The 23,079-nt window shown below is 37.6% G+C and overlaps 1 protein-coding gene across 1 annotated transcript; it reads right to left on the bottom strand.

Moving 5' to 3' along the window:
* Positions 1 to 11,942: 11,942 nt before the first annotated feature.
* On the bottom strand, positions 11,943 to 20,464 carry LOC107045785. Its single transcript, XM_015268141.1, has 4 exons — positions 20,329 to 20,464; positions 13,229 to 13,392; positions 12,468 to 12,857; positions 11,943 to 12,410 (listed from the first exon to the last, which is right to left on the bottom strand). The coding sequence occupies exons 1-4, from the start codon at positions 20,462 to 20,464 to the stop codon at positions 11,943 to 11,945; spliced, it is 1,158 nt and encodes a 385-aa protein (XP_015123627.1).
* Between the last annotated feature and the right edge of the window lie 2,615 nt (positions 20,465 to 23,079).

Here is a 23,079-nt window from a genome sequence, read left to right as displayed (position 1 = left end):
CTTATTAATCTTATTAATCTGATTCAACGTTGTTACTGTTCACGTCTTAGTTCAAAATCCTAAACCCAAAAGTCAGTATGCAATCCTCTTCAAGAATTTCTAGAAGTATATCTCCTGTAGAATCAAACACCCCGTGGAGGTGAGTAATACCATCTACGCCTACACGTCGCTTTGAATTGTCTTTCGCCATCAGTCCGTAACCTGGTAGAGCATTCCAATCGTCATCATCTACTTTCGGGCTCTTCTCGATCCAGCCAATCTATAAGAACCTATTTCCAGCTGAATATTCTTTTGCATCTCCAATTATCGAAACAATCAATCGTAAGTGAAAGATCTATTCTCATCGTCATTTCCTCCAATAATTATGTGATTGAATCCCTTGATTCTTTTGAGACAAATTCTCCTTAAATAAACCTATACTTTTATTACTATTTTCTCTCTTGTCTATATCCTTTGACGCATCGATAGACTTCAGTGTTTTACCACGGCAAAACGTTCCCGAATAATATTCAACTAAATTGTACAAGTTACGACCGTAACTAAATGACGAATGTTGCTCTCATTTTCCTATTCATTTGAGAATAATTAATGGTGCAAATATTGATCGTATCTGTACGGGTCCACGTCTAAAAAACTTCCGTTACAAGAACTTTGTCAAAAAAAGTTGGCCAAAACAAATTGGAAACGAGAAAAACTTGAAGAAAAAAAACTTTGAACAATCTGAATTTAAAAAAATTTGAACCAAGCAGGGGTTCGAGCCCATCCGACAGAAGGCATGTGACCGTTACTTTTTGCGTTATTAGTCCTCTTTGCTTCCGACGGGAAGCATTGTTTTTGGTCGATTTTTCGATTCTCTAATTTTGGTTGCAAATGGTCTATAACATCATGAAACGTAAAGAACTGATGTTTTTAGGGGGGTGTCTGTATGTATGTGTGCAGATTCGGGTTTTTGGTGATTCAATTTTAGAAAATTCAACGTAAATACGGTGAAATTTGCAGCTAAAAATTTGAAATTTCGGCTCATGATAGCTATGAATGAGCCTCACTTTGGTGCTTCGTTTCAGCTCGATCGGTGAAGTAGTTCCTGAGATATAATCACTTGTTTAAATTTCGTTTTTCCGCAATATCTCGCCAACAACTGCACCGATTTCAATTTTTTTTTTCAATCTACTTGTATCGATGGCCTTTATCTAGATCACTTATATCATATCTACCGATTTGTGCAAAGTTTGAAGATATTGCCGTTTATCCGTTTTTTCATTAAAAAAATTGTACGCACGATAAGTCAATGAAAAAACGAGCTAGCGACTTGAAATTCGGTATGCTGCTAGCTTTTATAACATAGACGGGTCGTATTTTCGATGAGATCAATCGGTCGAGCGGTTCGCGAGATATTCAATTTTTTGTGAAAATCTATTCTGTCAAATATCTCGTCAACTACTTGACGGATTGAAAATTTTCTTTTTTCAAAATATCTGTCTCGATCGCTGCTATCTAGATCATTGAAAATATATATATACCCGCCCATACAAACTTTTGGAGATATTCTCGTTTTTCTTTTTTTTTTGTTTTCTCATTCTTGTGCGATTGATAACTTGTGACGGAAAAACGATATTAAGTTGAAATATGGTATATATATCTCTCTTATAATACCAAAGGTCCGTACTTTAAATGGACGCCATCGCCGCAGTGGTGTGAGAGATTAATTTTTTGTATATATCCATTTCAGTAAAAGGTAAAATATTTTTTTTTCCTTACTGCTTCCCACGATTTCTCGTCTGGGAATTGGTATAGCATACTTTCCAAACTTGAAAAATTGAAAATCACTACGAAATAGTTATTTTCATCACAAGGTCCACAAAGTATTTTCTGACGAATGTGGCTTTGTAGGCCGAGCCGAAGGCGAGGCCTATAATCACATTCGTCAGAAAATACTTTTGGATCGTGTGATGAATGCAATTTTTCGTCAGAAGGCCCGTAAACCGCGATCAAACCGAGCGAAGCGAGGTTAGAATCGCGGTTTACCGGGTCTTCTCACGAAAAAATATTTTCCGGGCTGCCGTTATGTGTTTTTTTTACTCGCGCCGTTGGTCTGCCTCGCCTTTAGCTCGGCTCAAGAACTCCGTCTTTGGCTCGGCTCAATAACTCCGCGCGCCTGATCAAATCATTCGTTGACCGCATCCCTAGATATGAAGTTAGTTAGATGGTTTCAAAGATAAAATTAATAAAAGAGATATTATATTTTTACAATATATTTTATCAAACAATTATATTTTATCAAACTATAATTTCATTTGATAGTTGATCCATATTCGAAACGCCACGCCATATAAACGATGCAGAATACCACTATGGAATACCATCTGGAATGAGGATGTCTTTTGTGAATTTGAATGGGAAGTAACGTCATCATCAGAAATTACTACGTTTTGGGCGATACAGATGAAATCACAAGAAACTATTAAATCAGAGTAGAACAACAGACTTTTATTGACAAGGGAAGTGAGAAAATGAAAGGATTCTCTACGTGGAAATTGACAATAAAAGATTGTTGATTCAATATTGGATTTCGTTGGTGTATGTCATTGAATGGTGATGAATGAAATGGTCGTTTATATTTCCATATAGGGGAGGGTGGGGCAAAACGGCCCCCCTTCAATTGTCAATAACTTGTGAATGACATTGTGAAAATTCCCAGTTTCAACTTCATTTTGAAGATAATTTTTCATTCTTCACAACGAGCTCTAACTCATCCCAATCGGATTATTGAATCGGAAAATATTGACGATTGAAGGGGGGCTGTTTTGCCCCATCCTCCCCTACTTCCCTTCGGAAGCTTACTACCAATGAAATTGGTAGAAAAAAAAGGAGAAAAGTATAATAAGAAAAAAAGTAATGGTCATTTGCGTTCTGTCGGATAGGAGTTCTACCGCGGTTTGTTTTTAGTTCTACCAATTCCATTAGTAGTAAGCTTCCGAATAGATCCGTAGCGATTCTCTGTCCTTGTGACAGGCATACAATCGTAACCACATGCTACAGGGTGTCTACAGGAAGATATTTCACCCTTTAATAAGATAGATTTATACAAAAGGTTAAATATCTCCGAAACTGTTCGGCCGATTGTGCCTATCCAAAATACGAATGTTCAATATCGTAAAAGCTACAATCACCAAATTTCAACTTGCTATTTTCATTTTTTCTCAAAATATTGTGCGTATAAAAATGAAAAAAATTAAAAAACGAAAAAACGGGAATATCCCTGAATCTTTGTATGGACGGGTATACATATTNCAGGCATACAATCGTAACCACATGCTACAGGGTGTCTACAGGAAGATATTTCACCCTTTAATAAGATAGATTTATACAAAAGGTTAAATATCTCCGAAACTGTTCGGCCGATTGTGCCTATCCAAAATACGAATGTTCAATATCGTAAAAGCTACAATCACCAAATTTCAACTTGCTATTTTCATTTTTTCTCAAAATATTGTGCGTATAAAAATGAAAAAAATTAAAAAACGAAAAAACGGGAATATCCCTGAATCTTTGTATGGACGGGTATACATATTGTGATTGATCGAGATAGTGGCCACCGAGACAAGTATTAAAAAAAAAAAAATGAAATACGTCCAGTAGTTCATGAGATATTTGAAGAGATATATTTACACAAAAGGTTGAATATCTCAAGAACCGCTTGGCCGATTGCGCCCATCCACAATACCAACCTTTCATGTTATAAAAGCTAGGGGCATACAAAATTTTAACTCGTTATCTCCATTTTTTATTAAGTTATCGTATAAAAAAGATTTTTCATGAACAAACGGAAAAACGGCAATATCTTTAAATCCTGTTTGAACGGGTATCTATATTTTGATTGATCTAAATAAAGTCCATCGAAACGAATATTTTGGAAAAAAAAATGAAAAACGATGCAGTAGATTTTGAGATATTGAAAAAAAACGAAATTCAAAGAAGCTGTTATATCTCAGGAACTACTGGACCGATCGCGCTGAAATTGCGCCCCAAAGTGAAGTTCAATCATAGCTACCAGGAGCCAAAATTTCAGACTTTTGTCAACAAATTTCACCATATTTATGTTGAATTTTCTAAAAATTGATCACCAGAAACCCAAGTTGTCAAACACATACATACAGACATGACCCTAAAAACATCATTTCTTCAGGTTTCATAACATTCTAGACTATTTGTCATCAAAATTATAAAATCGAAAAATCGCTCAAATACAAGGCTTCCATTCGGAAGCAAAAACCTTTTAAACTTTTGACGCATGAAGAAAGTGGTGAAAAAAAATTCAAAAAAGTCCACACACATCCATACATGCAGACACCTTCTAAAAATCGCATATTCAAACTCTTTGGACCCTACTTAGTTAGCCCGACAACAATTTTGAAACTTAAATTTGAACAGTTACAAAGCTTCCATTCGGAAGCAAAGATGGAAACAACCGAACGAACTGTAATTCAAAACATCGCATCCAGAATAAAGTCAAGTACCAAGTCTTGATTACAAATGATTTGACACAAATTCATATGTACAAACAGTCAAGATACTGAAATTCCAAACACAAACACAGATATTACAATCGACAAGATAACCGAAACGTTTTATTGATAAAAATTCAATTTGACAAAAGTGCAATTAACTGGAAGTTCACTTTTCCAAGTTGAATTCAACCAGGTTTTTTTAACAAAGTTTTTTTGATGAAGTTTTCTTGACGTGCTTCGGTCCGTAACATCAGCAACGACATTTTACATTGCATACCTTGGACCACCTTCAATGCTTTATTCACCCCAAGTACGATGTGAAGTTTTTCTCTTGGAGACCCTAATTGCAATACAATGATGTAATTGTGGTAAAGAATTCTGATATGAATGTCGACAAATGGACTCAAGAGACGTCAAGAAGAATTTCTCCGTAAGACGTTCAACACCCTCGACTCCCCAGTGATGAAATGAATTATATTATTTGGTAGTGGGGCGAGAGACTGGGAATAATTAAAACTCTCTCTCGAGAAGGGTGAAATGATTGACAATGAATTATTCAAGTTCAGATGACTATTGCACCTGTGATTTTCCGTTTCAATTAATTGAAAAATGCATTAGTACTTGAATTAATACAAATCCATAAATTAATAAGTTGAGAAATATTTATAGAAATAAAACAAGTGACACTCAATAATACTAGTTAGTAGCTAGAATCTCAGATGATTATTCCATGTTTTACGTGTATCACGAAACGTCACATTAATTGCCAATTGAAAAAATTAGAAAAACGCGAATATCTAGAAAACTTTGTATGAATGGGTATTGATATTTTGATTGGTCTTGATGGGGTGCGGTAAGACGAGTATATTTTGAAAAAAAAGTAAAATCAATCGAACCAGTAGTTTGGGAGATATTGAACAAAACAGTTTTTCACAAAAAGTCGAATATCTTCTAAACCACTTGTCTGATTTCACTTACTATACCCACAATCCCGTCCTGTGATATGAGAGCTGCAACCTCACCAAAGGGTCTAGTCGGATAAGCATGATGAATCTGCCCCCAGCGAATTTCAATGCGACAATTTTTTCACATATTCATCACCTAAAAAAACAATTCTGTGCAAAATTTCAGATCATTATATTGATTCCTTGAATTTTCATGTCTGAAAAACAGTTTTTTTTTCAATTTTATTAATTACTGCGTACTTAAAAGCTGTTTAAAAATCTGAAAAAATTCTGAAAAATCAAAAACATCTCAGAATTGAAGGAAAAATTTATTATTTTTACTGCTAAATTATATTTTTAATCGGCACTTATTTCTTTAAAAAAAATCATTCTCGTACGTACTGATTTTTTTACTACTTTCACGAAAATTTACGCGATTCTAGCCTCAATTCTCTACATTTTCAAAGCAAAAACGTTCCAAGTTTCCACCTGGAACACATTTAAAAAAAATAAAAACGATAAATTTTTGCGTTTTTCACTAGAAACCCTTCTATGAATCATCTCTATCTGTCTGTTAATTGATTATTATAACTAGGTTAGTATTAAAATATCATACTTTTATAGGAGAGCAACTGCGAGGCAAAATGAAACGCAGGGTATGATGAAACTCCGAGTTAAAATGGAACTCTCATTTAAATTTCGATTTCTCTCAAGTTTGAATTCGAAAAGCTCCGAGGAAATCAGTCGAATAGGCGTCAAATATCATGAAATCTCTACCATGAGGCAAATCTTGCATCCCAAAAAAATTGAATTGAAAAAAGAAACAAAAAACGAGGCTAAGCAGGCTTCGTACGGAATCCATGATAAAATACATTACAATATTACATTGGTAATTGAACGCTCATCTCCGGGTAAATAGTGGACAGGAAAAAATTTTTAATAAATGAAAACTTGACAACAATGCCAAATTATCAGGTTGACCCTTTACTTGATTTAAGAAAAAAGAAAGCTTTAAGGAAGGATTTCTATAGGAGTGATATAGGGAGTAGTTAATTGATGTTACCCCATGGATGTTTGAAAAAATAAAATTGAATTACAGTTTTTAATTCCTTTCGCTCAGAACACAAGTTCGAGGAAGCGGATTTTTTAGATTTTCCTCCATTCTAATTTCGTCCAACCAGAGTACAGTATTCGGAATCATGTGGCATCTCCACATCAGTTTTATTTCGATAAATCACCGGACCACGGGTGAATTATGAAACTAATGATTCCACAAGTGCCTATTAATTGTTTTCCCTTCTTTTGAAGGATATTCCTGCCATTTTGGTGAAGTACCATGTAACCCCGGACACGGCACCTTTTTCGGCGAATATCAGATTTGAGGAAATTACGATCCGAGTACCCCTCGACCTTCAAAATTCATGGTATATTTCCTTGAAGCTCCCCTGCCAAGAAACTAGTGTTTCCCGATCCAGTATCGATACTTAATTGTATCAATATTTTTTGTTCCGATATTCGATATTTTGTATCGATATTTGCGCGTCGCAATATTGGGTGTATCGATATTTCTGGATTGGGATCGATATTTTCTCAGGGACAAGTAATGAAAAAAAAAATTGATCTAAAAAATATTCATAACGGATTTAAAGACCAGGGAGGTCACAAGAATAAGATAATTCATCGGGGTCAAAATATCAGAAGGGACAAAAGGATCACAAGGGGATGGTCAAATTTCAAGAGGGTCAAACATCATGAGGGTCAAACGTCACGAGGGTCACAAGGGGATGATCAAACTTCACGAAGGTCAAAAGTCGCAAGGGTCACATTGAGATGATCAAGTTTCACACGGATCAAAAGTTACAAGGGGATGATCAAGTTTCACAAGGGTCAAACGTGACGAGCGAGACAAGGGGACGATCAAATTTCCCGAGGGTCAAACAGCACGAGGATCACAAGGGGATGGTCAAATTTCAAGAGGGTCAAACATCATGAGGGTCAAACGTCACGAGGGTCACAAGGGGATGATCAAGTTTCACAAGGGTCAAACGTGACGAGCGAGACAAGGGGACGATCAAATTTCCCGAGGGTCAAACAGCACGAGGATCACAAGGGGATGGTCAAATTTTACGAGAGTCAAATGTCACGAGGGTCATAAGGGAATGCCTAAATTTCACGAACGTCAAAAGTCACGGGGGTCACAACGGGATGATCAAATTTCACAAGGGTCAAAAGTCACAAGGGTCACATGGAGACAAGGTTCACAAGCATCAAACGTGACGAGCGAGACAAGGGGACGATCAAATTTCCCGAGGGTCAAACAGCACGAGGATCACAAGGGGATGGTCAAATTTCACAAGGGTCAAATGTCACGAGGGTCACAACGAGATGGTCAAACTTCACAAGGGTCATAAGAGGATGGTCAAATTCCACGAGGGGCACAAGGGGACGGTCAAATATCACGGCAGTTAACCGAAACAAGGAGACGGTCAATTTTCACAAGGGTCAAACTGGAAGGGTCACAAGGGATGATCAAATTTTAAGAGTGAGACAGTATGAAAGTCACAGGGGGATCGCCAATTTTTGAACTTTCCAGGGCCCGAAGTGATTCCGTGAAAAATTGAATAAACTTGAATAATGAACACCATTATCCTTCCTGCAAAGAGTTGGAGATTGTTCCATGTGATTCTCAAAGATCGCTAAAGCATCGTATTTCCTTATGACTCTTGTGATCCTTTGCCACTCGCGAAATTTGACGTTGGACACTCGTGGAAAATGACCATTGGAACATTCAAACGTCATAACAGTTCATTATTCCTTTGTGATTCTCGTGAGGTTTGATCCTCTTGAACATTTGCCAATCCCCTCGTGACCCTTGGGAGGTTTGGTACTCGTGAAATCTAACCAATCCCCAGTCAATCTCATGGCGTTTCACTCCGGTGAAATTTGACCCCTTGTGACCCTCGTGACGCTTCACTTCCGTGAAACTTGATCGTTCCCTTGTGGCTTTCGTAGTTTGACCCTCGTGAAATTTGATCATTCCCTAGTCACTCTCATGACGTTCCACCCTCGAATGAAGAAAATAATAAGTCTGTGCAAAATGTAATGTGGATGATACTGAATATTCATAACTTATCTCAATTTTTCCTCGCGCAATTTAATTGACAAATTTGATGATTGAAAGTGGCGGAATTAATAGAATGGTCTATACCAAATTGTAAACAATATTGGGATATCCTCACGTGAATGAATCTGAATGTTTAAGGTCTTTTAATGCGACATTCTTCAACTTTAATTTTTTTTTTATTTCCCATTGTCATCCAGAATTTTTAAAAAGATTGATATTACGAGTATCGATATTTCCCAAGGCGATACTTTGCGGTATCGATACCAAGCAATCCACTTCGATACGATACTGAGTATCGATATTTTTTTGGGTATCGGGAAACACTACAAGAAACGAGTGTGTCAAGTTGGCAGATAAATTCCTCGTACTGCGCACTCGGGATTCTTAGCCTGCAGAACTTGATACCTTTATTTGTTTGTAACACAGCTTTCAGGAAATATCCAATAATTTTGAAAATCTCTGGGTTTTTGATTCGATCTTCCTGATTATATACTTATTTGTTTTGCTCATTTTTGTAAATATTATTCGGCTTACCTGCTCCCGTTTCGCCTATATGTTCTGTTCAATCATTTTACTCATCTCTTCCATTCGACCCTTCTGATAATTTGAACCTCCTGATCATTTGGCTCGTTCCTCCTACTTGTTTGCTCATTTTTCCGGATAGCAAAATTTTTTTCGTTATCTTTTTTGCAGAGATGATTAAGAGCTACAAAAAAGGTCACTATAAAAATTTCGCTATCTCCCTTTGAGTTGGAGATATTCCTCGAAAACTTAGATGAGAGCTAAGTCGACTTAAATCGTTTTCCCGCTTCACTAGTTATTTTGCCCCGTAGTTGCTATTCTATAGAAGTATGATATATTGCACTACTAGTCTAGTCATAATAATCAATCAACAGACCTGTACAGATACTCATGTACAGATCTATAGTGAAAAACGCAAAAATTTATCGTTTTCATTTTTTTTTAATGTTTGAGATGAAATTTTAGAACTTTTTTTTTCAAACTATAGGGTATTGAAGCTAGAATTACATCAATTTTTGTCAAAGTGGTAGAAAAATCTGTACCTATGAGAATAATTTTTTTAAAGAAAGAAGTGTCGATTAAAAATATAATTCAGCAATAAAAAATATAATAGAAATTTTTCCCTTCAATTGTGAGATGTTTTTGATTTTTCATAATTTTTTCAAATTTTTAAATAGCTTTCACGTGCACAAAAAATAATGAATTGAAAAAAATGTTTTTCTGGCCATGAAAATTCAGGGAATCAATATAATGGTCTGAAATTTTGCACAGAATTGTTTTTTAGGTGATGAATATGTGAAAAAATTGCCGCATCGAAATTAGCTGGGGGCAAATTCAACATGCTTATTCGGCTAGACCGTTTCAACATCCTATCTAAATTTTTTCAACAGTTATCGTGCACTAAACGATTTTCTCATAAAAATGAAAATTCCCTATTATTACCAAAGTGTCCCTAGTTACATAGCAATATTGTGATTTGATTTGATAGATACTATCACAAGGAATATTTTGAATTAAAAAAATTCAATTCAGTCACGTAGTTTTCGAGATATTGAGGAAAACAGATTTCTGAGAAATTACTACATGTCGAGAATTACCGGAGCGTTTGAGCTAAAATTGCGCTCAGAAGTGCTTCAAAGTAATACCAATTATGTGACGAAATTTCAGATATTTATTTTTATGATTAAAATGATTCAAAAGCTGATGAGTATATGCCATGAATAATGAATAATTATGTTAAAATTTATGGATAATCATAATTGAAAGACTTTATTGAAAAAATAGCAATGAGAAGGGGAATTCGAGAAAAAAAGAGAGGAGTTTTTTTATTAAAAGGGATCGTCAGACTCAACGGGCAATTTTGGATAATGCCTATTATACTTTCCTGGTTCAAAGAATGGTTAATTGGATGATTATCGTTTGAGTATAATCACTGGGGAGTATTGAAGGGGTTGAAAATTTTTATCTGACTGGCAATTAGGTTAATTTTTAAGAATGATTAAATTTTTCTTTGTGTTCTTTCTACCTAGTTGCGAGGGAATGATGCCGTTTCAAAAAGAAATAATAATTTATTTTATTAAAAATTAATCGATTTTTCGAGATCATTATTTAAATTATTCAATTTACAACATAAATTACTGATAGACAACGCTGCAATCAAGTTTGCGACATAGGAACAAATAATACAGAAATGTCAAAATTCTTATCATGAGATTATCTTTTCAATTGCACGGAAATCAGACGTTCAAAGACACCACCCTCTTTTAATTATAGAAATTGAAGAGAAACCATCTATGATAAGCCGCTGTTTTCTCCAAGACGCGAGAAGAAAAGGGAGAAACCGGAAGAAATGAGGAGGAGAGGCAATAGAAAACAATAGTCGAGGGAAAAACAAAAAGTTTTCGTCCTCTCGTCTCGCTCGCGCCTCGTCGCACCAAACATACCCCCTTCTCCGTCACATTATTCTTTTCTTGGAGGAGTGAAAACGTCGCTACATCCTTTGAAGCGAGTGTCTTTCCGATAGACTTCAATTATGAACTCCAAAGCATAAAAGAAATTTCAATATTACTGACAAATTTGAAAAGTTTGATAATTGATTCTTCATGCTTGGGAACAAACGCCAGGTGGAGGATAAAAAGAGGAGTCCAACGAAGTGGGGGATGCTGGAGTGATGAAGCAAAGTGAAAACAATGGAAAAGTCGATCGACGACTGTCAAACGACTTTTCCAGAAAGGATTGATTCTGAAGGTGTTTTTTTCAATTGAAAATTCTGCTGTATTTAATTGACACGAGGGGATGAAGAAGTGATTTAGTTTGGAAAGTTGGAATTGGAGAGAGTAAAAAATTAAACCAGATGAAGGATATTTTTCTCAAATCTTTTGTTGAGAAATATAAAATGATACCTATAGTAATTGAAAAATGTGTATCGACTCCAGACCTTTCCGACTTTTATGTACATACTGACCTTTATCAGACCTTCGACTCTTACTAGCGTAATAAGCTTTCTGACTCTACTAATCTTTATGAGTGTCGAGAGTTTTATGATGCTTATGAGCTTTTTGACCTTTACGGGCTTCTTGACCTTCGTGAACGTCTCACCCTTCTGATCCCGATCTTCTAACACTTATGAGCGTGACGATTTTTGTCAGACTCGTATGACTTTTATGATCCCAATCAAACTGCCAGGGCCGGCGAAATTCCGAGGTATGGTGGAGAGTGGCGATGAGGGAGGGGGGGAGGGTTAAGAGCAAAAAATAAATAATTTTTAATTTTATTATTTTATTTCTTGAGGATAACAGCGAATTGTGCTGCGCGTTTATTTTTCTGATGAATTTATTCATTAATTCATCTAGATCTAAATTTTCTGCTAATTGTCGATGGTAGTATTGCAATATTATTCAGTCGCTCTTGGAGCATTGTTGATCGAAGATAATTCTTCAAGCGTCTCGTTGGTGCTTCGTTCAAGCTTCGTTCGTTGGTGCAAGTGGAATTCGGAATCGTTAATAGCAATCGGATGAATTTGGAGTACTCAGGCACCAGCTCATGGCACCAAGGATTATCTCGAAGAAACGAAACCACATCTTTGATACTCTCCAACGTAGGTTGCTTCTTTTCAACCAGACCAACGAAGAAATCATGATCTCGAACCAATGCATCCTTGTCAAAATCATTTCCGTAAAACTCGACGATTCCATCTACAGATACTTCTTTCTTCCATTTATTGTCCTCTCCTCTTGTGTTACCGTCCTCTTCTTCCCCTTCTGCTTTTTCTTCTTTCTTCTTCTTCACTGAGAAGATAGCGAAGGCTTCCAGCTAACTCAGAAATCGCATGGTACTTGAATCGCAACGATCATCAAACGCCCTCATCACAGTGTCGAAAATTTCATAGTAAACTTTCTTGTAATAATCTTTGGGCTCCTTGAATATGTGAAGGGCACTGGCTCCAGAGTTTTCCAATTTTCTTGGAATATTTCGAGTTCGTAGCAGTTTTGGGTCATCGAGTTCCAGTTCCTTTGCATCAGCTGTAGCTTTTTTCCAAATAGTGTCAAATTTAGAGTCTCGCATCTGCTTCAAACCATCAGCGACCGCTTTAACTTTCTGAGATGATTCCAATAAGCAGAGTTCTGTTTTTTGCAGCTCCGTATTCAGAATTTTGATCCGATCGAACAACTCAATGAAAAGAGTCAACAAGTAGTAGAATTCGAATGATTCTAAATGCCTGAGAAATCCAGCAGCTTTTGCCAAAACTGTGCTGTCCACCTGTCGATCGAGTCTTATTGACTCGAAAAACTCCAATGATGCTTTGTAATTCGTCTCATGCTGGAGAGACTTCAGCGAGCGTACTCGAACACGCCATCTCTAATAATTACCGTACTCTTTTCAAAATAGCACTGGAGAATAATTATCAAAGAAAATATGCAAACGCGTATTTACCTTTTCGGACAAAAAGCCACTAGAGCAGATTTTTTTTCAACCCCGTCATTTTCAGTCAAAACTGCCGATTGAAATGCTTGAAATTAAGCGAGGCGTTTAGGCGAATCCCTCACGAAATTGATGAGATCTTTAACTATGCCAATGAATTTCTTGGCGGCATCAACGCCCTCCAGAGCATCTTGAGTAATGAGACTTACGTTGTGTGCGTCGCAGTGTGAAAATAAGGCGCGAGGTTCTATTTTTCGAATCAGAGTGTGAAGGCCCGTGATCCTTTCTGAGACATTGCTAGCACCGTCGAAGCATTCTCCACGTAATTTCTCGAACTCTAAGGAATGTGTCTCAAAAACAGGCTTTACAATAGCTAAAAGAGTTTCCGCTTTAGTATTTGGCGTATCGTAAAATCTAAGAAATCTTTCAGTGATCAATAATTCTTCGGAAACAATTCTGATTGATATCGAAACTTCCTCTAGATGAGAGGCATCTTGGGTTTCATCCAGTTAGTGTTTCCCGATTCCCAAAAAAATATCGATACTCAGTATCGTATCGAAGCAGATTGCTTGGTATCGATACCGCAAAGTATCGCCTTGGGAAATATCGATACTCGTAATATCGATCTTTTTAATTGACAAATTTACAATTTGGTACAGACCATTCTATAGATTCCGCCACTTTCAATCATCAAATTTGTCAATTAAATTACGCGAGGAAAAATCGAGATAAGTTATGAATATTCTGTATCATTCACATTACATTTCGCACAGAATTATTATTTTCTTCATTCGAGGGTGGAACGTCATGAGAGTCACTAGGGAATGATCAAATTTCACGAGGGTCAAACTCTAGACAGCCACAAGGGAGACGATTAAATTTCACCAGTCAACCAACACGAGGGTCATATGGGGATGGTCAAATTTTACGACGATCACAAGAAGATGGTCAAATTTCACGTAAGTGAAACGTCACGTGTCAAAAGGAGATGGTCAAATTTCACGAGAGTCAAACAGCACGAGAGTCACACGGGGATGGTCAAACTTCACAAGAGTCAAACGTCATAAGGGTCACAAGAGTGTGGTCGAATTTAACAAGTGTCAAACGTCACGAGGATCTCACGGGAATCGTCAAATTTTACGGGGTAGAAACGGCACGAGGATCACAAAGAGACGATCAAATTCCACGAGAGTGACTCGACACGAGGGTCACAAGAGATCAAATTTCACCGGAGTGAAACGCCACGAGATTGACTAGGGGTGGGTTAGATTTCACGAGTACCAAACCTCCCAAGGGTCACGATGGGATCGGCAAATGTTCAAGAGGATCAAACCTCACGAGAGTCACAAAGGAATAATGAAATGTTCTGACGTTTTAATATTCCAATGATTATTTTCCACGAAGGTCCAACTTCAAAGGAGCGAGGAGCAAAGGATCACAAGAGTCACAAGGAAATGCGATGTTTTAACGATCTTTGAGAATCACATGGAACAATCTCCAACTCTTTGTAGAAAGGATAATGGTGTTCATTATTCAAGTTTATTGAATTTTTCACGGAATCATTTCGGGCCCTGGAAAGTTCAAAAATTGGCGATCCCCCTGTGACTTTCATACTGTCTGACTCGTAAAATTTGATCGTCCCCTTGTGACCCTCTCAGTTTGACCCTTGTGAAAATTGACCGTCCCCTTGTGTCGGTTAACTGCCGTGACATTCGGCCGTCCCCTTATGACCCTCGTGTGAAAATTTGACCCTCGTGGAATTTGACCATCCCCTTATGACTCTTGTGAAATTTGATCTCGTTGTGACCCTCATGACGTTTGACCCTTGTGAAATTTGACCATCCCCTCGTGACCTTCATCATGTTTGATGTTTGTGAACCTTGTCTCCATGTGACCCTTGTGACTTTTGACCCTTGTGAAATTTGATCATCCCCTTGTGACCCCCGTGACCTTTGACTTCCGTGCAATTTAGGCATTCCCTTATGACCCTCGTGACGTTTGACTCTCGTGAAATTTGACCATCCCCTCGTGACCTTCATCATGTTTGATGTTTGTGAACCTTGTCTCCATGTGACCCTTGTGACTTTTGACCCTTGTGAAATTTGATCATCCCCTTGTGACCCCCGTGACCTTTGACTTCCGTGCAATTTAGGCATTCCCTTATGACCCTCGTGACGTTTGACTCTCGTGAAATTTGACCATCTCCTTGTGACCCTCAGCTGTTTGACCCTCGGGAAATTTGATCGTTCCCTTGTCTCGCTCGTCACGTTTGACCCTTGTGAAACTTGATCATCCCCTTGTGACTCTTGTGACTTTTGATCCGTGTGAAAATTGATCGTCTCAATGTGACCCTTGTGCCTTTTGACCTTCGTGAAATTTAATCATGNAGAGTCACAAAGGAATAATGAAATGTTCTGACGTTTTAATATTCCAATGATTATTTTCCACGAAGGTCCAACTTCAAAGGAGCGAGGAGCAAAGGATCACAAGAGTCACAAGGAAATGCGATGTTTTAACGATCTTTGAGAATCACATGGAACAATCTCCAACTCTTTGTAGAAAGGATAATGGTGTTCATTATTCAAGTTTATTGAATTTTTCACGGAATCATTTCGGGCCCTGGAAAGTTCAAAAATTGGCGATCCCCCTGTGACTTTCATACTGTCTGACTCGTAAAATTTGATCGTCCCCTTGTGACCCTCTCAGTTTGACCCTTGTGAAAATTGACCGTCCCCTTGTGTCGGTTAACTGCCGTGACATTCGGCCGTCCCCTTATGACCCTCGTGTGAAAATTTGACCCTCGTGGAATTTGACCATCCCCTTATGACTCTTGTGAAATTTGATCTCGTTGTGACCCTCATGACGTTTGACCCTTGTGAAATTTGACCATCCCCTCGTGACCTTCATCATGTTTGATGTTTGTGAACCTTGTCTCCATGTGACCCTTGTGACTTTTGACCCTTGTGAAATTTGATCATCCCCTTGTGACCCCCGTGACCTTTGACTTCCGTGCAATTTAGGCATTCCCTTATGACCCTCGTGACGTTTGACTCTCGTGAAATTTGACCATCTCCTTGTGACCCTCAGCTGTTTGACCCTCGGGAAATTTGATCGTTCCCTTGTCTCGCTCGTCACGTTTGACCCTTGTGAAACTTGATCATCCCCTTGTGACTCTTGTGACTTTTGATCCGTGTGAAAATTGATCGTCTCAATGTGACCCTTGTGCCTTTTGACCTTCGTGAAATTTAATCATGCCCTTGTGACCTTCGTGACGTTCGAACCTCGTGATGTTTGACCCTCTTGAAATTTGACCATCCTCTTGTGATCCTTTTGTCCCTTCTGATATTTTGACCCCGATGAATCATCTTATTCTTGTGACCTCCCTGGTCTTTAAATCCGTTATGAATATTCTTTAGCTTAATTTTCTTTTCACTACTTGTCCCAGAGAAAATATCGATCCCAACCCAGAAATATCCATACATCCAATATCGCGATGAGCAAATATCGATACAAAATGTCGAATATCGGAACAAAAAATATCGATACAAGTATTGTTACTGGATCGGGAAATACTACATCCAGTGTTAAGGCGAAAAAAGGTACAGCGTTGATCGTTTCTTGGTTTTTCTTACGAATTTCTGAAGCCATCGCATCGAGAATCTCGTTTTGCACGTCGCGGTGTAACCATTTATAATCACCATCAGGGCGAGTCAACCAGTCTCTCCGTTCCGGAACGTCCTCTGATCTCACCTTCAGAATTTGTAGGAAATTCGATCGCTCATCATTGTTGCTAACTCTCAATGGCAGTCCTTGCATAGCCAAAAATTGAATCGTACTGAACATTTTGTGGAGTGTTGTGCACCATTTCTTTTGTCTTAGCAGTATAAATCAGTTGGATCACGTTTTGAGTCGAATGATTGCGCAGTAACTCGTGGGATGCTCGGTGTAACTCACTACTCTCATGAGATACGAATAATTTATACGCATTTGACCAGCCGCTGAATCCCTTGTCTACAAAAACTTCACGCGATATTTGACAACTTGCAGATCTCGGAATAGGCAATTGTTGCTTCACAGTATCACTGCATATAGTATAAATTCCTCTGTTCTCGGAATTAATTGTAAGCCACGGATGTTTTCCTTTCCATGTTTTCAGCCTCGAATCGGAAGGACGATCGATTTTTTTCAGAACTAGAAATCGAATTACAAAATTGAAATATGACGAATAAAGTCCAAAATCTCACGAATAAAATCCTACTCTAAAATTGTAATTTCCAAAACAATTTACTCGTAACATTCTTATTTGCATTTGTGGAGAGAGAACTTGACTCGCGTTCAACTACGCCGGCACCTGAGGTTATGTCAACTTCTGATACTTTAGAAACCTGTGATTCTTCACGAGACTTGTCTAATTCTGTCCTTTTCCGTTTACCACGTATCAAGTATCGGTCCATCTTTCACTACCACTACTGAAAAATCCCTTTCTATACCCACGAAGCCGTTTCTATACATGTGCTCAGTGAGAAGCCGGCTCAACTGTTCGGTCACAATGAGAGGAGAGTCGTGAGTGAGGGAAGTGATGAAACGGTTGACACGGACCCTCAAAACAGGGGCGTAACTAATTTTTTTCAGGCGTTTGTTGTTCGGGATGAAAATTAGCAATTAATTAAAGTATGGTAGACCATACTTAGCAATTTTCGAGGCATGGTGGCCACCATACCCACCATACCCTTTCCGCCGGCCCTGCAGACTGCTAAACCTTATCTGCTTAATGAATTTCATGACTTCTTGTTCCTTATGAGGAGGTTTATAGGGCTCATGAATCTCGTGAGGCTCATGAGCTTAATAACTTTGAGGAGCTTTATGACTGTCATAATCCTTTTGCGCTTTCTGATACTTTTGACTCTTATGACACTTATAAGTTATGTGATCGATATAATATACTTGACGCTTATGACGGTTACGACTTTAATCAGACTGCTAACCTTTATCACCTTAATGCGTTTTCTGACTCTTTGACCCGACGAGCTTCTTGAGTCTGATGTCGATAGGCTCCCTATCGTCATGATCTCGAGGGGTTCATGACTCTTGTAATACTTTTGAGTTTCCTGATCCTTTTGAATCTTCTAACACTTATGAGCGTTACGATCTTTATCGGATTCTTATGACTCTTCTGATTTCGATCAGATCGCTGAACCTTATCTGCTTAATGAGTTTCTTGACTCATTAATACTTATGGGGTGCAAGAGCTTGACGACTTTTATAGGACTCGCGGCCCTTGTGAAAATCTTGAACCTTATTACCTTGATGAGCTTGATGACTTACTCTTTTCGTGAGCTTTCTAACCCTTGCGAATATTATGATTTTTATGAGATTCATGACCCTCATGAGCCTCCTTACCCTTATTTCAATTCCTCTTTCTTTTGCCCCTTATGGATATCGAATGAACTTCTGACCTTTATAGGCACCAGATATCTGACACTCTGAATGTTATTAACTAACCTTGTGACTCCTACTCAGAGGCGTACCCGAAAAACAGAAGCCCTCTTGAAACCTCAAGCTTTTTTACTTTTATAACTTGTCAATCCCATCAGATTTATGACTCTTATAACCATTAAGAACACCTTACTCATTCTATACTTTCTCATCCTCTGCCAATTCCTGATCCTTATGACATCATGGCATTCACTTTTTTGTCCTGCTGATTTCGCGTGGATCTTCTCATATGAGTCTATGACTCTTATCACCCAAACCCTTATGACCATTTCTCATAGATATCCCCCGAAAATTTTCTGGTGCATTCGAATATATTTCATCATTATATGAAGAGATATAATTGAACAAAGCTTAGAAAATCCTTAATCATGAAAGATAGAAATGTTTTGACTATTTTTTAAATTCTCTTTCATTTTTCATTTTTTTTTGTTTTCCTTGATGAATGAACAGGTATAAAAGACACACCCTCTTCGTAATCCTCGGATACTATAAAGGGCACGAGAGAAGGGACTGAAAGAGGGAACGAGGTCTATTGAATAGCGTGACGATATTCCTCCGTTAGTTGGACATTAATTGGGCCACGAGATCTTTGTGTTTTGTGGTGGGGTGTCGGTTCGTGTATCCATTTTTGGGTTATTGTGAGAATCTATGTGAACGGTTGGCTGATTTTATTTAAGAGGATTAACGCTGTTTCATGGTATTCGACATCTTTTTTATTCCATTTGAGTCTTTTTGAATGGAGTATCCAAAGCTACACAATATGATAAAATATAAAACATCTTTGTTTTTTTTTTAGATAATGTGAATTTTCAATGTTCAGCACGAAAAACGCCAGAATCCTAGGCAAAAAATGTTTTTATGAAAGAAAAAGGGGAAAAACAAATGGCTTCATCAACACCAATGTTAAGAATGGTACTCTACGGTGAAGAGAGATATGGGATGAATTCTGTTGTGTTTCGAATATTCACAAATTTTATCGAAAATTTATTAATTACTCGGAATTATTATTTAAATTATTGAATTTATAACAATTTCATCAATCGGTCAGCTCGAATTGTTTATGTCATATGAAACTATAACATTCGATCATTTCCAGAGTTTTTAAATTATTCATTGATTGAAATTTACACCCAGAAAAATGATTTATTTGAATCAAATAAAGTTTATTTAAATCAAATAAATAAGTTTGTTTAAATAGTACTAAATAAAGTATTTTTTCAAGTTGAATAAGAATTTCTATTCGAAGTTTTATTTATGTTGAATAAGTGTTTTTTTATTGACAATAAATCTTTATTTCATCCAAATGAATTCTTTATTTGAATCAAAAAATTTTGCCTTTGAACTAAATAAATATTTATTTAATGCTGATAATTTATGATCGCTTCGAGATGGTAATAAACTCGAAAAAGATTGAACAAAATTTCTGTTCCATGGTTTTACTATCAGGGAGATGATGGTGAAAGAAGGTCGTATATACTGGAGTGAAAAGTGTAATCAAAAATTGGATCCGAATGATTCTGGGCAGCTCAAATCGTCAAGATCCTTTCCTGCTTAAGATTCATATGACCTTCTTCCACTTGGTTGCCCTAAAATAGCCAAAATGGTCAATACAACATTTTTCCACATAGGCCATGAATATTGTTGGAACACACTTTTGAAATTCTTTCACGAAATACATGAAAATGTGATTTTTAAAAATGAGAAAACTATNGTAATATTAATGATACATACTGTTACAGAATGAAATAAATTACCATTTCCCCTTGTGAATGAGAATGGAATGGAACTGAATGTATAGGCATTATTATATTACGTGTCTCGTTCTCGATGATAGTAATGTAGTCATGCTTGTCATGCCTAGCTTCACAACGTTTAGCGCCCAAATTTAAAAGAAAAAGCAGGGGTGGCACCCTCCGTAGCCATCTCCCGAATCTCTCCGGCCCCTCCATTTCATATTGTTTCGTTGTGCCGAAGCGTCAAGACGTTTAGCCGTGTATTATCTCAAAAGAAGGAATAATTCCGTCGAATTTTTTCTTTTGAGAGTCAACATGCCGAGGAGAAGTCGTTCCAGATCGAGATCCAGGAGTCATAAGAAGAGTAGACGTGATGAGAAATTCGAAGAATTGCATAAAAGACTTGATAACCTAACAAAGGTGGTTGAGACGCTGGTGACTGTACAAACAGTACAGACCACCTTGAAAGCGCCTCCTGAACCCAAGTCTACTGACATCGAGAAAACTGGTAAGTTATTAGCTGTGTCTCGATGTCTACCTTGCCTTTCCAGACGAAAGTGTGAGGGACAAACCCATACGGTTTTGTCTGGTCAATAAGACCGCAATAAAGACATTTGTCAGCAATTGAGTTCAATAAGAACGATGGTGCCATAAAAAATCGTTATCGTGTCTCTAGATGACAGCGAGAAGGAGAATCGACCGACAAAACGCCCAGAGGACGTTGAAATCCAGGTGATTGAGGAAATCGGAACTTCGAGAGAGACATCAGAGCAACAAGCAAAAAATGAAGCTCTAAAGTTATTGGGAGCTGACCCCAGTGATTGTAAATTCAAGAAAGCTCAATTCCATCCAGAATTGAAAAACACGGATGAAATGGAAAAAAGAAGGTCTTCCTGAGAAAAATAAAAAAGAAATCATCGAATTGTACAACAGGCAAGGAGATCTTTACATGGAGGCACCTGCATTAAATGAAGATGTTCTTCCCTTGTGTAAGGGAATTCCAAAGCAGAGAGACGACCATTTCGTGAACACTCAAAACTGTGTTGGTACTGCGATTGTTGCTTTGGGGGCGGCCATGAGTTTGCTTCTAGAACAGTCCGAAGATGGCGTTGATGAGGAGGAACTGACGGAATGTATTAGTCACGCTGCCCAGATGATGGTTGATGTTTTCCACCAGCAGTCGGTAGGAAGGAAATCTTTTATTACCCCAAAGTTAGGTGACGACATGAAGGAAATGGTCGACAGATTGATTTCGGATGAGTTACTGTACGGGGACAAACTCAAAGATAAAATCAACAGCGTGACGGAGATTGGCAAAGTATGCGATAATATCAAGAAAAAAGCTGCTCTGAAGTATACTCCTGGTTATAAGAACCAGGGAAACTCGAAATACCCACCTGTCGGGAGTCGTCAGGTGGGTCCAGTTCCAAAGCGTCGTCCAATGAAATTCAAACCCAAACCCTACAGGACCCCCCACCCTTCATCCAGGCCGACGGAGAGGAAGAGGACCTCGTCATCGAGGAGGTAGTGCAGGTAAAGAAACCAGCAGGTCGCCTCCGTTATTTTGTGGACAGATGGAGCAACATCACATCGGATAGATATATTTTAGAATGTTTAAATGGATACAAAATCCCATTTATTAAGACTCCATTCCAGACTATCGCTCCAAAGGGAAAAGAATTCTCTAGAGAAGAATCTGAGAAATTAAGTGTCGAAATTCAGAAGTTATTAAAAAAGGGCGCGATAGAGGAATGTGAAGACTCTGCAGGGCAGTTCCTTTCGTCATACTTTTTAGTTCCAAAATCCGATGGCACGAGTCGATTCATTTTTAATTTGAAGAATTTAAATAAATTCATCAATCCACCACATTTCAAACTCGAAGATATGAGAACCGCTATAAATCTTCTCTCTCAAGATGATTTCATGGGGACAATGGATCTTAAAGATGCATATTTTCTTGTTCCCATATTTGAAGGACATAAAAATTTTTTGAGATTCAGGTTTGAGGGAAAATTTTTCCAATTCTCGTGTCTGCCCTTTGGGTTATGCACGAGCCCTTATATTTTTACAAAAATAATGAAGCCCATTGTCAATAAATTGAGATTAGAGGGAATGCTGTTGGTGCTGTACCTAGATGATTTTCTTTTCATACATGAATCAAAGCAAGTTTGTGAGAGAAATATGTACGAAGTGATTCAATTACTAGAACATCTAGGGCTCATTGTCAATTACGAAAAAAGTTCACTCATAGCTAAACAACAATGTAAATATTTGGGTTTTATCATTGACTCAGTCGATTTTTCTCTAAATTTAACAAACAAGAAGAAAGAACAAATTAGAAAATTGACAAATGAATTTAAAGTCAATAAATCTTACAAAATACGAAGGTTTGCAGAATTTTTAGGTACCTTAACAGCAGCATGTCCAGCTGTAGTTTACGGTTTTATACATTGCAAGAGAATGGAAAGATTAAAATTTTTGACATTACAAATGAATGGAGGAAACTATGAGAAAAAATTGACACTAACTGAGAATCTCGCAGAGGATCTCAATTGGTGGGAAGATCACGTGTCTATTGGCTCAAATCCTATCAGAACCCAGGTGTATTCGAGAGAAATTTTTTCAGATACATCCCTGTCTGGATGGGGTTGCTATTATAATGGTCAATCAGCCTTTGGATTTTGGGACGAACATGAAAAGAGCCAACATATCAATTATCTTGAACTGTTGGCTGCTTTTTTTGCACTAAAATGTTTTGCATCAGACTTAACACACTGTGAAGTGTTACTCCGTCTGGATAACACTACAGCTATTTCATATGTAAACAAGGC

The sequence above is a fragment of the Diachasma alloeum genome, unplaced genomic scaffold, assembly GCF_001412515.2.
Source record: "Diachasma alloeum isolate Michigan unplaced genomic scaffold, Dall2.0 Dall_scaffold_01080, whole genome shotgun sequence".
Lineage (NCBI taxonomy): Eukaryota > Metazoa > Arthropoda > Insecta > Hymenoptera > Braconidae > Diachasma > Diachasma alloeum.
This window is presented reverse-complemented; position numbering and strand designations above follow the sequence as displayed.

What these genes read in the sequence shown, in the direction of transcription:
- LOC107045785 (XM_015268141.1), bottom strand. Translation starts at nt 20,464, where the DNA reads ATGGAGGGGCCGGAGAGATTCGGGAGATGGCTACGGAGGGTGCCACCC. An exon ending in TATCATCGAGAACGAGACAC is followed by an intron (nt 13,393 to 20,328) that starts GTAATATAATAA and finishes AAACTCTTTTAG; the next exon opens with CTATTGTAAAGCCTGTTTTT. An exon ending in CACACTGCGACGCACACAAC is followed by an intron (nt 12,858 to 13,228) that starts GTAAGTCTCATT and finishes CTCGATCGACAG; the next exon opens with GTGGACAGCACAGTTTTGGC.